The 18,109-nt window shown below is 43.4% G+C and overlaps 2 protein-coding genes across 2 annotated transcripts in view; one reads left to right on the top strand and one right to left on the bottom strand.

The window, feature by feature from the left end:
- The first annotated feature begins 1,598 nt into the window (after nucleotides 1-1,598).
- Nucleotides 1,599-5,432, top strand: GNRH1 (gonadotropin releasing hormone 1). Its single transcript, XM_060015188.1, has 3 exons — nucleotides 1,599-1,763; nucleotides 3,420-3,515; nucleotides 5,029-5,432. Exons 1-3 carry the CDS (start codon nucleotides 1,599-1,601, stop codon nucleotides 5,065-5,067), a joined length of 300 nt encoding a protein of 99 aa, XP_059871171.1. The 3' UTR covers nucleotides 5,068-5,432.
- Nucleotides 5,433-8,126: 2,694 nt separating this feature from the next.
- LOC132427561 (dedicator of cytokinesis protein 5) overlaps nucleotides 8,127-18,109 on the bottom strand; it is a 110,091-nt gene continuing 100,108 nt past the window's right edge. The window contains exons 43-46 of the mRNA XM_060015190.1: nucleotides 15,129-15,297; nucleotides 14,307-14,445; nucleotides 13,240-13,343; nucleotides 8,127-12,696 (exon numbers count right to left, since the gene is read on the bottom strand). Coding sequence (XP_059871173.1) covers nucleotides 12,592-12,696; nucleotides 13,240-13,343; nucleotides 14,307-14,445; nucleotides 15,129-15,297 — 517 coding nt within the window. The 3' untranslated portion in view covers nucleotides 8,127-12,591. The remainder of the gene's footprint in view (nucleotides 12,697-13,239; nucleotides 13,344-14,306; nucleotides 14,446-15,128; nucleotides 15,298-18,109) is intronic.

Genomic DNA, 18,109 nt, shown 5'->3' with positions numbered 1-18,109 from the left:
TGGAATAGTACCAATAATCACTTATTGCCTATAAATTGCTCCTTTTAACACACGAGGAATCTAAGAGCTGAGACCAGATCCCAGGCATCCTGACTCAACCTCTACAATTATTGCATGGCCGCCTCCGTGAAAGTTTTTATGTGTGCATTTAACATGACATTCTAAGACAGCTATTTTCCTTGAAGTCTTGATATGTCTGTCAGTTTCCTCAAGGGGATCCTACCTAGCTAGATTTTAATTGCTTTGAATTGTGGCCTCAGCTATAGTAGTCTTAGCTGAGGTTTTAATGGCCAAGATTTAAGTAAATTTAACAGATACACCAGTGGGTGTTCCAATTACATACAGCATTAAGGGCTTTATGTGAGGCTTAAAAAATATTTACTATTAAAAATAAAATAAAAGTCCACGTGCTGTGCAATTAACCAGCAGGGAAGATTTCAGCGTCCTGGAAAAGTTTCATATAAAAAGGAAGCTAGAAAAATGAAAAGTCAGATTCAACACACTCCAAAGGAAGCTTGGGATTTGGGGGGACTCTGCTCTGAGACAGGTAAAATGCTTTGTATTTCTAGCACTGTTTGTAGACTGCATGCTATTGTCTGTCTATAGGGCACTTTATAAGAGCTAGGGTTGGGGTTTCCCTGGTGGCGCAGTGGTTGAGAGTCCGCCTGCCGATGCAGGGGACACGGGTTCGTGCCCCAGTCCGGGAGGATCCCACATGCCGCGGAGCAGCTGGGCCCGTGAGCCATGGCAGCTGAGCCTGCGCATCCGGAGCCTGTGCTCCGCAACGGGAGAGGCCACGGCAGTGAGAGGCCCGTGTACCGAAAAAAAAAAAAAAAAAGAGCTAAGGCCACCCGGTGTCTAAAGAAACCTTGGCCTTCCTGATCCTTGTCACCTCCAGCCACAGAGATCCAGACTTTGGGGAATCGAAGCAGCTCATCAACCAATATTTGATTTTGTCTTTGGCCCCTTCCCCACCAGTGAAAATTCCTTTGTGAGAATTCCACATGTAATTCAATAATTCAAGGCTGCCTTGGCCACGGAGGCAGCTGGTGTGGAACCCCGTGCTTTCAAAAGCGTGGACTCCTCTCTCACACTCACAGATGGTCCAGCCAGCGGCAATGTGTGGAAGACTAGAGGACAGATGCTCGGCAAAATGTAATTAGCACCATAGGGTAGCCATTTAATGTCAAGCAACTTATATTAGCCAGAGACTCCTAGTAGGAGCCCCTTTTCAGAGCAGATGGCCCGATTCTCTTTATCTCAGGACTGAAAACCAACCACGGGGCGGGACTGGGGAATATGAAGACAAAAAGTGAATTTGATAAAGGAGGAATCCTGAGGTTTGGATAACCAAATAAATAATACACATTAAAATAGTTTAGTTCTAAAAAAAAAAAAGGTTTAGTTCTAAAAAGCACTCAACATGTGAGTTTAAAGGAGTGATGTTGTCCCCAGTGGCTAGGAAACTCAAGGCAAGCAAGTACCTGCATGTGAAAACCACAGATGACTCCCACTTCCGTCTTCTGCCGGGTTAGTGACACCAGTGTTAGGCTTTTCACCAAAGGAGTCTTGGCTCAACGCAGTCTGGGTCTATTTTTATGGTCACATTGATGTTCCTTAGAATGGAGCCGAGTCCAAAACTTCTAGCTGGACTTATTCTGCTGACTCTCTGTGTGGTGGGCTGCTCCAGCCAGCACTGGTCCTATGGGTTGCGCCCCGGAGGAAAGAGAAATGCTGAAAACGTACTTGATTCTTTCCAAGAGGTAAGTTTCTCTCAGCTTCAAAATGAGACATGGCTTACGTGATGCAACTGAACGATGCCAACATCCTGCATGCGTCCAACAGTGCTACCGGTTCTTGGCTCCAACCTAGGTATTCCGGGGGTGATAAGGCACTTCCAAAGTCAAGTCCCATTCCTGCTTTCAATTCAGACAGGGACTAATGGGACAAAGAGCAGGAATAATCCTCAGACCAATAAGCAAGCGCAAAGGGGTGTGTCGTACTCTGAGGATATAGATTTGCCAAAGGAATTAGAAACAAGTGGACGGAGCCAAGGTCTCTAGCACAAGATGATTCTTTGGGATTTGGAAAGAAAATCTTAGAATTCTGCCTATTTTTTTTTTTTGTAATTTCATGTTTTAAAAATATCTGTGATATTAGGTCAGCAGTACACTTTTATAACATAAATAAGTATCCTTATCAAGGGTGCATGCTCTACAATTTTTTTTTTTTTAAAGATTTAATTTTATTTATTTTTGGCTGCGTTGGGTCTTCGTTGCTGCGTGCGGGCTTTCTCTAGTGGCATCGAGTGGTCGTTGCGGTGCGTGGGCTTCCCGTTGTGGTGGCTTTTCTTGTTGAGGAGCACTTGCTCTAGGTGCGTGGGCTTCAGTAGTTGTGGCGCATGGGCTCAGTAGTTGTGGCGCACGGGCTTAGTTGCTCCACGACATGTGGAATCTTCCCGGACCAGGGCTCGAACCCGTGTCCCCTGCATTGGCAGGTGGATTCTCAACCACTGCGCCACCAGGGAAGTCCCTCCAATTTCTTTTTAATGATATGGGCACTCAAGCAAAGAAATTGGAGGTCCCTAGAGGAGAGGAGTTAGCAAGCTCAAGAAGACAAAATACATTCTGGACAATATGCTGGATTTGATTCCATAGAAATTAGTTTTCAGTGCTAGTACCAGAACTGACACAGGTACTTGGGTTTTTTCATCTATAAAATGTGACTTCTTGGGGCCATGTGAGGATCACATGAGCGAAGCCATATATCTTGGCTGCTTAATCCAAAAAGATGTTAGTGGATAAATGAAAGACAGTTGTTATTGTTTTTTAAGTTAATGGGAAACGAACCAGGCCCTAAAGGATGAATGATTCAGGGCTGGACACTCAATATAGAGCTGAGAATGGGAAACATAGCTAGAGAAACTTAAAACCATTTAGTTTTCACTGAAAAGAAATATCTCATTTTGGAGAAATAATAAAGATAATTTAGTACGAAACAAAGAAGCCCAGAATCTGACATTCCCTCTCCACAGACTATATGTGAAGCAACTCTCTTCTAACTAGCACATATTTAGTAAAAACTTGAAAATGAGATCACCCTTCGTCATAACTATAAGCTCTTGCATTTTTTTGTATACCATCCTGTGACGAGGCTTGAAGGGCTTCATTCTCATCAACTGTAAGGAGACAAATAGCCTCTCTCCTTATTATGGCCCATTTCCTCCAGAACTGCACACCGATCTGTAGAAGTGTCTGACAGCATTTCTATGATCTTTTAAGTCTCCATCCCAAGTCTCAGCATTCTCAGTCCCACAACCCCCTTGACTTCACTTCCCACACACAGCTTTTGGTGGAAATGGAAAATACCATTTCACGTCTGTATCTCCATCTCCAAGAATCACATTCTTGTTTTTGCAGATAGCCAAAGAGGTTGATCAACCAGCAGGACCTCAGCGCTTTGAGTGCACCGTACACCAGCGCCGTTCTCCACTCAGGGACCTGAGAGGAGCTCTGGTGAGTTACAGGGTTAATAACATGGATGGGCCCTGGGCACCACCACTTTGGTCATCCACTTAGGACAACCATCTCTAGCTACTGCAGGGCTTACCTTCCTGACTGCCTGAATTCCTCCTGTATTGGGCCCTTGCCATTCCATAACACCCCTTTTCAGTGGTTAGACAGTAATAATGATTGGAACACTTTTTCTTTTTTTCTTAAATTGAAATCTCTTTGGGACCTTTATCTATTAATCTCAGCTCTAGCCTACGGGATGACTGACAAAACAAGTTTCTTCCCACTGCTACATGTCAGTTCTTCAAGTATGTTCATCAAACTCTCTAGACTATTCTTCTCTAGACTAATCCACACCTCTCCACTGGATTCTTCAACAGTTCTTGGTATAACACGGTTCTCCCTGGGAAATGTAGAAATCAAAAATGGTGCTCTAATTAATTTTCTTTCTCTTTGGAATAAAAACTCCCAAACTAGTAAATTTATAATTCAGAGCCACAGATTTGACTTCCAGTTTTCTGACTGGACAATACTAATTTTCCAAATTCCCACCCAAGATGGAACTCTACTAAACCAACGTAGGTTTTTGATTTAAAAAAATGTATAAAGAGAACTGAATATAGAAATTGAAACCTGAATTCAATTCTGATGTTCTCTGAGCTCCATGGTCCACTTATTTACAGCAGTTAGAAGGCATCACAGTTAATTTTCAGCTATGCCCAGGAGCAGAAAAAGCCTGAATACGTCATATATAAAGATGAGCAATTGTTTTTATTTTCTCCATTGACTTCAATTTCTACACCCATAGGACAGAGAAAAAGTGGACAGACATACTTATTTCCTTTCTTTTTCTAATCCTGTTTACCTCATGATAAAACTAATAGCAAGGAATGAAATTATCCAAACATGATATTAGAAAGACAGAATTGAGGCAAAGACTGGATTCATAACAGATGGATGGGGACTTCCCTGGTGGTCCAGTGGTAAAGAATCTGACTTCCAATGGAGGGGACGTGGGTTCAATCCCTGGTTGGGGAACTAAGATCCCACATGCCTCAGGGCAACTAAGCCCGCGTGTCACAACTATTGAGCTCGCTCGCCTCAACTAGAGCCCGTGGGCTGCAAACTACAGAGCCCACGTGCTCTGGAGCCTGCGCGTCACAACTAGAGAGAGAAAACCCGCACACCACAACTAGAAGCCCACGCGCTGCAACAGAGATCCCATATGCCGCAACTAAGACCCGACTCAGCCATTAAAAAAAAAAAACACAGACAAAAGGATCAGACCTTTTTTCACCTCTGTCCTCACATCCTACCTTTAAACTATTAATGTAGATATTATGCTTATTAAACGACTTATAAAGACATGATCTAGCTCTCTAGCATTTTCTAGTGTGCAAAAACAAATGGATCTATTCTTTCTATATCGATATTTCAGAAATTAAAATGTTCAAACATAATGAAACTCAGCTCAGAAAAGCAACATTGATATATTTGCTACTCACATATTTTTCAGGAAAGTCTGATCGAAGAGGAAACTGGGCAGAAGATGTAAATCCACTGGACCAGAAAAATTGACAACACAAGTGTAATTCTGACTTTGAAATCTGTGACCCATTCAATATCTGTAAATTGTGTGAATTTCAGAAATTCTTATGCCAGGTTGCACATGATGAAGTACTGTGTTGGGAATAAAGTGGCATAAATATGAAGTCTTTCTCTAACTCAGAACTCTGGTCGGGGTGGGACAATGTAAGCCCCCAAAGGGGGTCCCCCAAGTGTGTCGACAGGGGGCAGAGGACAGGAGAGATAACACAAAGGGACCGTTATTGTTGACTAAAGGAATCTCATGGCTCACTTCCACCACCACCAACCTGCACCCTGAACCCACAGGACAATTGGTCCCTGGCCAATACTGAGTCAATCCGGTTTTCTATGGGGTGGTAGCTTTCTCTTTGACCATACCCTACAGAAGCAAGATAGGGCCATGGCCAAAGCTTCCCTCCCAGATTGCCTCTAATCTCTTTGAAAGTCAACCGGAACCTGAGACAGGCCTTGGGGAAAGGAGGCCTCGTCCAATGCTCCTTCCGGCTCCACGTGGTTCCTCCAAGGTCATCAGAGCGAGCGGTGCACACTGAGGTTTGGACCAAGGCCTAAAAATAATAGCATTCACGTGTCTGAGGTTTTTGGTATTTCTCTTAAGAAACACATGGATTGTAGTCAGCTGAAGACAGGATTCAGGCGTTCCTGTTTCCTCTGGTCGAACAGCATGGCCACCACTCATTCTCCAGCAATGGGCTAGACAGATGCATAAATATTTTCATTAACGCTTGTATCGGCCTTGGAAAGTAAATATTGTCTTCCCTTTAAAAGGAGGAAACCAGAGCTCCAAGAGTTTACGAGACCCACCTGGTTCTGCTGGGTTCCAAGGTCAAGTGCTCCTGTATTGCACTATGATGACAGCCAATGAGCTTGGACTTGGAAGCCCAGTTATTTGGTTACTGGGGCTCATGTGTCAACTTAGTTTTCCCGGTGACCATTTCTCCATGAGGTCCCAGACACTATGACACCAGCTTTCTCATTTATTCTCATAATTCCCCAGTGGCTATGAGGCCATTTGAAAAACCCAAATCTCAGATAACTTGCCTGATGTCACAGCAACAAATTGTGCCTCTATTTGCACGGCAAAGGTCTAAGCCTTTTTTCCTCTTTTAATCAGAAAGATGGAGCCTCCTTCCACCTCTTCAAAAAAGGGCAGGACTTGTGCTAAGGAACTGGAACAGAGGTCAGAAACATTCCACAGGAGAGAAAACCCTTACTTTTTAAAGCATATACTTACTACCATACAACAGATTTCCCAAGTATCTCCTACTGAGGAATCTCTAAAACTGAATCAAAGAACTACCTCAATTTCATTTTAATAAAATTAAGCAGTGATGTGGTTTACAATCTACCTTATGTTTCTTTATGGAACAAAAGGCAAACCTGCATTATTTCATTAATCAATACTTACAAGGCAGAATAAGGGGCTTAAAGTCGCCACTCAGGAACTATTTCTGTTTTTATAAAAACAATCTTTGCGTTAGTTAACACATTACAAGAGGAAGGCCACACACCCATTTATCTAATACATCCTGTTGGGAACATCAGCTTTCCTTCACCAGAGCGTGTCTTTGGGACAATTTCTTCGGAGGTAGCTGTGGGCCTCTCTGACTGGGATGTAAAGATGATACTCATTCAGCTCCCCGATGCTGAGGTTAGAGGCTTGGGATGAACATGTTGAGTATTTGATTCTCAAATGGCTCAAGTGACTAAGGGGAAGGAAAGAAAATGACCACTTTATTAAAATTATAAACACTTTCCTGAATCTGAATAACTTCTAAGTAGTCCGAAACATTTCCAAATAAAAAAAGGGGAAACATAGCTTCAAAAAAAGTCTGGCAGCCTTTCAAAATAAAGGATGGGGAAACATACCAAATGATACATTTTAATGAGACGAGTTCTCAAATGTAGATGGCTTTAAATGATCAAGTAACAGAAAGAACGGCTTGAAGATAGACCATTTTTAGCAAAAGTTTTAGAAGTTGTAGTATCCTCAAGGTGACTGGAAAAAAAGCTAAGAATCACTGCACAAGATAACAGCACGTACACATCTTGACAGCGGAAGATGCTCTAAGGTAGTATTTCTCAATAGGGACACAAGATTCAAAAAGATTCCCCAGGTTTATTGACTCAGAGTCTCTCTCTGGGGTCCAAGCCATTTGCATTTTTAATAAGCATTCTGGTGATTCTTATGTACACAGGCAGTGCAGCATCATTGCTCTGAAAGGCAATAAATTGCACATGTTTTAAAGTACTAGGACACGTTCTTTAAAATAAAAAAAAAAAATCTATGCATCAACCCAGGACTTAAGACAGTGGTGTTATTCTAACCGGAGTGAGGCTGCCCCCTCTTTCCAATCTGACTCACCACCAGCAGGGAGTTTAAGAAAAGCACCTTGAACACTGATTTGCTAAAGCTGTTATTTCCTCTAAGGCAATGGTTCTCAACCTTGGCCTGACATTGGGATAACATGGAGAGATTGAAAAGAAATACTAATGCCTGGGTCCCACTCCCTTCCCTCGGAAATTCTGATCTAATTGGTCTGGGATGTGGCCTCTTCCCGGGTTCAACCTACTTTGTTGAACTTGGTTTGAGAATCCGCTCCCATCCTTTCAATGTAAGTTATTTGATATACCTTTTAACCTCTTTATTTCCCTTTAACTCTGCCTAATTATCCGTGGTGAATGAGTGAAGAAATAGGACTTATTTTATACTTATTTAATACTAATCGTATTAAATAAATTGTTGTAAACTGTCAGCTCAGATGCCAAGGGATGAACGGGGTGTGGGTGGAGGTAAAGTAAAAACCAAATCGTTTACGGTTTTTATTGCTTCCAGGCAAAGGTGACTCTATGATCCCACAGAACAAGTTTAAACAAATAGGACCAGTAATGAAATGAGACCAGAAGAGATGGTGGGTGTGATGTGTCAATGAGGAGAAGTCCAGGAATGAGTTCAATTAATATAAGGGTAATAATCAACTAAATACACAATAAACTTTAAAATACAGTTTCATTTTTAATTTAAAAAATAAATAACAGCAAATGTGAACAAAATTCTTCTACTTCAACGCACGTCTTCTTAACCGTTCATGTTTGAAATCCGACTAGTTTACAACATCAAGGCAACTGAGCTTTTGACAAAGTTTGGGTGAACAACTCACACAATTTCACTACTGGATGAATCTGGGCAGCACATAAAGGAGACGAGCCTTGGCCAGACTGCAGGAGTCAGCCTGAAGTCATCAACTTGAAAGGAAAACCTTTTCCTTTTGTAGATTAGAACTGATGGTTCCATTCTCAACCCACCCAAAGAGCAACTTACCTTTTCCAATTTCATTTCACAATCCCACTTAGTCATGGAGCATGGACCTAAAAGCCTTTGAAGAGAAACTTAGGTTTCTTCTGATTCTCTTTTTCATTCACTTGGAATAAAAGCTAGGGCTAAAAGGATTCTAAAAATCATGTAACCTTAGATATATATGATTTCATGAGGAAACTGAGGTCCAGGGACTGACTACAAATTGACCTGCCGAAAGGTACACCCTTCACGGTCTTGTTTTGTGTTGATGGTGGGGTTTTCCTCCCCTTTTCATTATAGCTGAGAAGTGAGAGGAAGGGAAGTACATATTGAAGGGCCTTCTAAATACCTTTTATAACATGACAGCATGACACGAGGAAACTTCTGTGGGGCTGGGAGTAGCCTGTGGATCTGAGAGGCGGTGACATGGGTAGACACTACTGTAAAAGTGCATCCACCTATACACTAAGATTTGTGCCCTTAACTGTATGGAAGTTATATCTTAATTTTTTTGGCCGTGCCACGTGGCTTGCAGGATCTTAGTTCCCGGATCAGGGATCGAACCTGTGCCCCCTGCAGTGGAAGTGCGGAGTCTTAACCACTGGTCCACCAGGGAAGTCCCAGTTATGTCTTAATTTTAAAACAAGAAATCGGGCTTCCCTGGTGGCGCAGTGGTTGAGAGTTCACCTGCTGATGCAGGGGACACGGGTTCGTGCCCCGGTCCGGGAAGATCCCACATGCCGCAGAGCAGCTGGGCCCGTGAGCCATGGCTGCTGAGCCTGCGCGTCCGGAGCCTGTGCTCCGCAGAGGGAGAGGCCACAACAGTGAGAGGCCTGCGTACCACAAAAAAAAAAAAAAAAACAAGAAATCACCCCACGATCTGGGGGCAAGCAGAGGGGCGGGACCCTTGAAGCTTGGGAAGAGTTAGCCATGAGAGATTGTTACCTCAGATCCTGCTTTATCGCTGGTTTTTGTCTTAGGGATCCGAGGGTGGCAGTTGTTTCTAAGGGGTCTGACAGGGGAAAATGACTGTAATTCTGGAATCGAGGCATGAAGGTGGAGGAGGGGGAGGGAACCCATGGCCCAGCAGCCCGATTTAGGGTTTCCCTTTCCTCTAACCCCACTCTCTTGCCAATCCAACGGCACACCGCAGTCCTTATATCCCGGGGCTGTTCCCTTAGAACACACTGGATCGCCACAGCCTGGGGGTCTAGGAAGGTGCCTGGCATTCAGTAAGAGCTTAATATATGTTGAACGAAAACAATTCTTGAAAAAAAAAAAAAATCTCAAAGCAAGACAAGTCACCAGGACAGAGAGGAAAAAAAAGGATTAAAAAAAAAAATCCCATAAACCAACATCCACAAAAGTTGTGACAATTTGGGGGTTACTTCAATACTTCACAGGTCTTATCAAGGAATATAAAGACCAGTTGTTTCTTTTTTTATGCCCTGCCCCTCATCTCTCCTACATTTAAGGTAATCCTAAGGCATTTCTTTGCAGTTTTCCTCTTTGACTTCAGGACAGACATTCCTTAGGATCTTTTGTCAAATATAACTCTCTGACCTAATAGTTTCCCAAGGAGATGAACTGTCCAGTGTCCCCTGTGACCTACTATTCACAACATTACCTGGAATCCTTTGTACTCAGGCAGGAGAGATCTAGGATTTCCATGGATGTGGAAAGGGAATCCTATGGGAAAATGTTACGTTAAAAAAGGGAAGATATTTGGGCACCGGTGTATCCGATGTCCTCAGCCTCTGACCAAAGACCAGGCTCACAACTCATCCCTACAGCTCGGAAGGGACAGGCTTCAGGTTTGTTTCTTCTGTGACCTAGTTTACGTCCTTCTGTTTTAACGGCAGCCTGGAAAGCAGGGTGAAACCCACGAATCCCCTCCAGCCAGTCTGCCCAGCAACTTCTCAGAAGCTGCTCCAGGCACCATGTCAGCCCTGCAGACATTGTCCCTTCCTGCTCTTTTCTTACCACTTAAAATCCCCTCCAGGTCTTTTCTTTTTTTTTTTTTTTTTTTTTGGCCGAGCTGCACCGCATGTGGGATCTTAGTTCCCCGACCAGGGATCGAACCCACACCCCCTGCACTGGAAGCATGGAGTCTTAACCACTGGACTGACAGGGAAGTCCCCCGCTCCAGGTCTTATTAACACTTTGTCTCTAGTCATACATAATTATATAAGAGGCCACCTTTTGGAAAGGGACTGTTGTGTGCAGAACTAACTTGCACCCACCTTCCAAATTATCTTTGAAAAAAAAAAGGAACATCAATCATGCTCGTGGAGAGTTCCAGATCTTACCCAGGCCCGGCAGAGACAAGAAAGGCACATTTCGTGAGGACTTACTTCACGTATTTGGTCTCACTTGAACCCCAAGGCAGCTTGCGTGGTAGGGATGGTCCCCACTTTGAAAGGTGAAGACATGAAAACTCAAGACAATTTCAAAGAATTTGGGGGAGTTTGCAAAGCTGAGAGAGCACATAGCTGGGTTGATTCAAACCCCAACAGGTTACTTCCAGAGCCTGGGTTTCTTCCCATTTCGTCACACTGAAGGTGCTCCTGCGTGGAGCGAAGGAAAGAACGCGGCACTTTTAAATACGCACACTCATGTCTTGAGTAACCCTGGACACATCTCAGAGGTTTTTACTTCCCTGACCCTGTGATGAATTCACATGGCTCTCCTAAAAGGGGTGAAACCGACACACGAAGACGCAAGGCAAGCAAACCCAAATTCTCAGCCGTGAAATCTCTCTCTCTTTCTTGTCTACCTCGAAGGAAAGGGGACCTGGCCAGGCTGTGGAAGAGCCCCCCGGTGAGCATACCCACAGGTTGACCCAGGGCATCCGCAGTGAAAAAGGTTTCTATTTTGCCATAAACACCCAAACAGTATAGAAACATCTGGGACATTTCCACTGTTGTCCCAACTAGGGGTAGGGATTGAAGAATTTGTCAGGGCTGTCTTCTAGAGACGTTATCTGGGTATAACCTCAGTGCACAAGCTGGGTTCTTAGAAAGAACCTGTAGTAGGATTTTCTGTGTTTAGCCTCAATTTCCTTATCTACAAAATGAAGGGGGGAGGGTGTCTCTATGAGCTTTAAGGCCCTTCCAGCTCAAAAGGTCTATAACTTTGTGTGGCTGTTTGTGTATCTGGTGGTAATATTTGATCTTCTGAAGCACCCCACGCTTTCTCTTCTGAAAAGAGGATTGACACGAGTACCATGAACATGTCATCAAATTAATTCCACAATCAAGAGGAATAAATAATCAAAGCGACATATTGCACTGTATTCTCCAAGGTAAAATCAGGTTGCAGACAGGGGCTGCCGAGCCATTCCAATGGGATGTGGAAGAGAAGCAGTTCAATCCGGACTTCTAAGTCCCTTATATCCAGTGATTTGAGCTCAGAGGAGGTAACAGGACAAGAAACTGTGTGCAAAAGACAGAGCCTCAGGAGTCCATGGTAGGGAGGAGTGACTGCCATGCAGTTGGGACCATTAGTCGGGAGTGTGAGGGAACTCCTGGCGCGGGGCCGGGGGAAGGAGGGAAGCTTTTCCATGTCACAGATGGGTGGGGGGACATAGGTGCTCAGGGCTCACGACCGAGTCCATGTTCTTTCGATAATGATAGCCATTCATACTTGAAAGCAGCCGATTTCCATTAAAAAGATGTTCTTTTCCACAGAGGAGACACAGGAGACCTCAGAAAGATAGATGATTCCAGCTACCAAGGTACTTGATGTTGGTCTCTTCCAATATGTTGTATGGAACAAGGTATGTCCACGTGAGAAAACTACGTCTTAAGCACAGCTTTTCAGAAGCAAAGCAAAAAATTCCTCCAAGGAATAGGTTACTGGGGTTTTCCCACCCCCACTGATGAAGTTATCCAGGCTTTCGTAGACCCCAGTGGCACTGTGCTAGAGGCTGAAATGTAATAATGGTGAGGGAGAAACACGGGGCACGGCCGATTCCGGGATTCCTCATGGACTGGAGGAGGTATGGCGTGGCCTCGGGCATCGATCAAAGAAAAGCTTTCTAAAGAATGAAACCAGTTTTGAGCAGGTGAACCTCAACCCCAGATGAGGAGAGGCAGCCAGCAGGGGACCCATGAGGACACTGCCTCCGCGAGGCCAGCTCCCAGGCATCAGAGTTCCAGAGAGAGGACAAGATCCTTACTGGGATCCAGGTTCAGAAGAAAGGATGCCCGACTTCCGAGCTTTTGGAGGTGGAGGGGGCGGGGCTTTGGCTTCTCTTAGGACAGGCAGTGGGGCTGCAATCTGGTGGAGCAGACATACGAAAGGAGAAATGAGTCTTACCTTTCTTCCTAATTCTGCCTTCTACTCCACATTTCCAACATTCTGCGTTAGCTTCTCACTGATCTGAGTTTATCTACACAGACTTTGCCAGGTGAAAAGGGAAATTAGACTGATTTAATCTCCCCCTTTCCCTTGCATTAATCAGATATACACTAACACTGCTATATCCCCAATACCTGGCGTATATATAGTAGGGACTCAATAAATTTGTGTTGAATGAATGAAGGAAACCCATCGGAGGCCCCTTCCAGAATGACTGTCACTCACTCAGAAGAAGTAAACTCCTCAGGTGTGAACGAGAACTCACTTCTCAGGTCTCCTTGCGTATTGTTCCTTCCCATTGAAAATTCCCCTCTCTTTATGGTTTCAGGAATGAACCAAGAATCGATTAGAGGGACAAATTGATGGGAAAACCTGCCTACTAAAAATCTTGGGAAATCCAATGCCGCATTCCCATGAGCGGTAGGCTCTCTGTGGCCCCAACATCCGCCGTCACCCCCCTACCTCTGTGGAGTTCCTCTGGCTGCTCTCGTAGGGCTTGCTTTTGGGTGGAGGGGGAGGTGGGACTGTAGCCATCATCAGCCCGTCTGTCTGCAAAGATGGAGAGCCTGGAAATGACATAAAGTAGAGGAAGGCAGAGAGAAAAATTCACCAAGGGATCTCATGACACTTCTGCTGGCCACGGTAACACCTAAACCCACCTGGTCAAGCCAATCGCTACGGTCACATTCTACAGTTTCTGCGGACAGAATGAAGAAGACCTCTTACGCCTTGGGATAGATATAGCACCTTTCATTTATCTGAAAGCTTCACCAGAAGTTCTTAAGCAAAAATCTCACTTTTTTTGTTGAAGGTTTTTACTCTTAAGCTGGAGATGAGACCCTTTTCCAGAACTTAGGGTATCACTTTGTTCTCTGATATATCCCAAGTCCTTAGAAAAAGCATCTATCACATACTAGGTAGTCAATAAATATTGGTTACATTGAACTGTCATAGTTTTATCATTTAAAGGGTGCAATATCCACTTCCTCCAGGAAAACCTGTCTGATTATCTCTGACACTCGGCTGACTACTATCTCCCATTTGATGCGAAGATCTACCCCTCCATCATCCCTTTGTACTAAGCGGTCCTTGTAATTCTTCTCAGGCTTTGTGTATTGCTGAGTCCCCAAGCCTGACTGTAAGTAGTCTATTGAATGGGTCTATTTCTTGTCCTTATTTTGGACCCTTCTCCATATAAAGTACACAGCTATCTGCCCAACAGTTTCCAAAGTTACTCCCTTCCTGTCTAGTTCTAGTCCGGATCTACCTCATTTATACCATCACAGTTGGAAAAGGGGCAGTGAAACCCTGTGGCCCCCTGGGTAGAAAACTTTAATGAGTCTTAGCAACCTAAGGATTCCTTGCCAAACCCTAATCTAATTGAATTACACCCACTACCACTGAATTGAACCTACCTGACGATCATCTCATACACCTTGTGGCTATCTCGGTTAAAAATGGCCCAGATGCATCAACATACACCATCCTCTAGTAAAATGAATAGAAGGGGTGTCTACAGGAAGACTTACTCAGGGTCCTGGTCGCTTTAGGAGTGAGCGGGGGTGGGCTCAGGGGTGTTGACTGAGGCGGGGAAGAGCCATGAAACGGTGTCAGCCGATTGTCCGACAGCTGGAGACTCTTTGGCCTTTGTGCTTTTCTGGCTGGGCTCTAGCAGCGGGGGTGGGGAGAAACACAGCAAAACATTCTCATGGTGAGGCACGCTGGGCTCATCCACGCTCAGAACAACGTTATCAGCAGAGCCGAAACCGTTAAAGGGCAAAAATTCCAGGAGCCCTTTCTAAGCTTACCGCACCGGCACGCTGGGGGGACCAGGGCAGACACACTAACGGGATCACCGGTCCATAGACTATTTTCTGGCCGGCCACAGACTTGATTTTAATCACAGTTGGACTGTGCCATTTAGGTCGGAGATGAGCCACCCTGATTCTCAGGGAGAGCAGGTCCTGCCACACTTAACAACTTGATGTGGCTTATGGGAGAATCAAGTACTTTTTATTTTTTTAAGCTAAAAGAAGGGAAGCGACAATGTTTGGATGGAGTCATGGACCACAGTGGCGAGAACCACAACTCCAGCCATTAATCCACGGGTTTATACTGTGCGTTAAATCTTGCGCCATTATTGACTTAGAGGCTCTGATCTCTGTACGTGTTTTTCTTAGCACCATCTGAGATCTGACCCTACCCCAGGCTGCTGCGTCCTGAGAAACCATGCTAGGCTTCCGTCTGGTGACTCGCAGCTGTGAAGTAAATGGTGAAAAGCCTGGCTCCAGGGAAAGCAATGGCAAACTGGCAGATCTATGGTGTTTGTTTGTCTGTTTGTTTGTTTTTACCATCAGATCAGGTTCTGATGCTTTCTCTGCGATGACCTGGGATTTGCTCAGACTCCAGTCTTTTCTCTTGAACTTGCTCATCCGGTTCTCACTGTCCTCTTTGAGGGACAGATCTTCCACTCTGGCCCCTGACGAGGCCCTGCGCTCCAAAAGGGGCTCCAGGATGGACCTAGCAGGGGTGGGGGAGGGAAGGATTGGGAGTTTGGGATTAGTAGAGGCAAACTAGTAAATATAGGCTAGATAAACAACAAGGTCCTACTGTAGAGCACAGGGAACTATATTCAATATCCTGGGATAAACCATAATGGAAAAGAATATGAAAAAGAATATATATATGTATAACTGAGTCACTTTGCTATACCGCAGATATTAACACAACATTGTAAATCAACTATACTTCAATAAATTTTTTTAAAAAAGGATTGACCTATCAGCCACGAACAAGGACAGAGTCAGAAAACACTGATCACCTGACAGTCAAAGCCGATATATGTACAACTGAGTCACTTTGCTGTAGACCTGAAACTGACACAACGTTGTAAGTCAAGTATACCCCAATAAAAATTAAAACAAACCAACAAACAAAAAACTGACTCCAAAAAGACCAGGGGATATGACTCTCCAGCCGAACCTTGACCTGTGGCATTGTTCTCAGGTTGTAATCTGAATTTCCAACTGCCAATTGAATATCACAAGGTCTACGTGTACAGAAATGAGGCCGTCCAAGTGTGGAAAGAAAATACTAGTGAATATTTACCTTATCTCACGAAGACAAGGTGTTATTAAACTTAGAGGTAAAGACAGAGTTCACACAGTAAAAGATGAATAGGCAGCTTTATATAGTGGATAATAGCACATTCTCTGGAGCCCTACAGCCTGGGTTCAAATCCTACCTACACTGACTTGCTGGGTGACCTTGGGCAGATAACCTTTTCATACCTCAGTTTTCTTATACGTGAAATGGGGATAATAATAGTACCTACCTCACAGGGTGATTACAGAATGCTTACAACAGTGCCTAGTATATAGGAGTACTCCTATACTGGCAAAATGTAAAAACAAGGGGGGAGGGGTTAAAAACCTACCTTTGTGATGTAGAGATTGCTTATAGCTTCTAAATGGGTATTTAATAAGTTCTGGTTTAATTAAAAATTGGTAGATTTTACTCCATAAAAATGAAAAGTTTGGAGGGATAGGTCGGCAGAGCACAGAGGATTTTTAGGGCAGTGGAATTATTCTATATGATACTACAATCGTGAATATATTTATCAAAACTCACAATGTACAACACCACGAGTGAACCCTAAGTAAACTATGGACTTTGGGTGATTGTGATGTGTCAATGTAGGTTCATCAAGTGTAACAAATGTATCACTTTGGTGCTGGATGCTTATGGTAGGGGAGGCTGGGCGTGTCCAGAGCAGAGGTACATGGGAACTCTCTGTACTTTCTGGTCATTCTTGCTGTGAACCTAAAACTGCTCTAAAAAATAAAGTCTACTTTTTTTTTTTTTTTTTTTTTTAAGAAAAAGCTTTGATATGAAATAAGACAACAGAAAAACAGCTATCAGCTTTTTTTTTTTTTTTTTTTTGCGTTACGCGGGCCTCTCACTGTTGCGGCCTCTCCCGTTGTGGACCACAGGCTCCGGACGCGCAGGCTCAGTGGCCATGGCTCACGGGCCCAGCTGCTCCGTGGCATGTGGGATCTTCCCGGACCGGGGCACGAACCCGTATCCCCTGCATCGGCAGGTGGACTCTCAACCACTGCGCCACCAGGGAAGCCCGCTATCAGCTTTTAGTATTTAAAAATTAAAAGCTTCTGTTCAGCAGAAAGCATCATTCATAAACTAAAACTATTTGCTGTACATATTTTAGATGGCAAATATCATTAATGTATAAGAAACTTTTACAAATCAAAAAGAAAAAAATATGAGTAGCTCAATTCTTACAAACTGTCGAAGGAGATAAACACGTATTTCACGAAGAAAGAAATCCAAATAATTTTTTAAAAACTTAGTATCACTAATTATTAAATATGTAAATATTAAAATGAGATCACTGGAGAGGGCAGGCTATTTTTACATTTTATTATGGAAAATTTCGAACATTAAAAAGTGGAGAGAATATAATAAACTTTTTTTTTTTTTTTGGCTGCGCTGTGTGCCATGTGGGATTTTAGTTCCCCGACCAGGGATCGAACCTGTGCCCCTTGCAGTGGAAGCACAGAGTCCTAACCACTGGACTGCCAGGGAAGTCCCCGAGAGAATATAATAAATCTTATGTGTACATTACTCAGCATCAACAGTGATCAATTCATGGCCAATCTTATTTCTCATATACACCCCGTCATAATCCTCACCCCGCACTGGGTTATTTGGAAGTGATTCCTAGATATCACATCTCGTCTATAAATATTTCGGTGCATATCTCTACAAGGCAAGGATTCATCTTCATAACAAAACTACACTCCCATCATCTTCCTAGGGAAGTGCATAATTCTCTAATTTCATCAAACATCCAATCAGTGTTCAAATTTCCTGTCTCATAATTTTTTTGGCAAGCGATTTGTTTGAATCGGGATCTAAACAAGATTCACTCATTGTATTTGGCTGATATACTTCTTAAGTCATTTTAAGCTTTTTAATACTTTAGGTCTCACTTTCTACAAAATATTTTGCCCTCTTCCGTGAAGATACAGGATGAGAAAGTACCAGGAAAGTCTGGTTAAAGAACCACTGGAGTCACAATGGAAGATGCTTCTAGACTACAATTCTTCTTCTTTCTTATTTCAAATTATTCTCTCCTTTTCTGAATATTCTGTTATTATTATTATTTTTTAAAGATTACATTCCCGAATTTGCAATTTTTTGGTATTTTCCAATTATTAGTATATTTAAGGAGAAGCCACTCACTATTATTTGTCTTAAATCTGTACTAATTAAAAAAAATCATAGAACGAAATTCCAAAACAGACGCTTTTAT

Source organism: Delphinus delphis, chromosome 6 (assembly GCF_949987515.2).
Source record: "Delphinus delphis chromosome 6, mDelDel1.2, whole genome shotgun sequence".
Classification (NCBI taxonomy): Eukaryota; Metazoa; Chordata; class Mammalia; order Artiodactyla; family Delphinidae; genus Delphinus; species Delphinus delphis.
The sequence above is the reverse complement of the archived record's forward strand: the minus strand, read 5'-3'. Positions and strand labels throughout refer to the sequence as shown.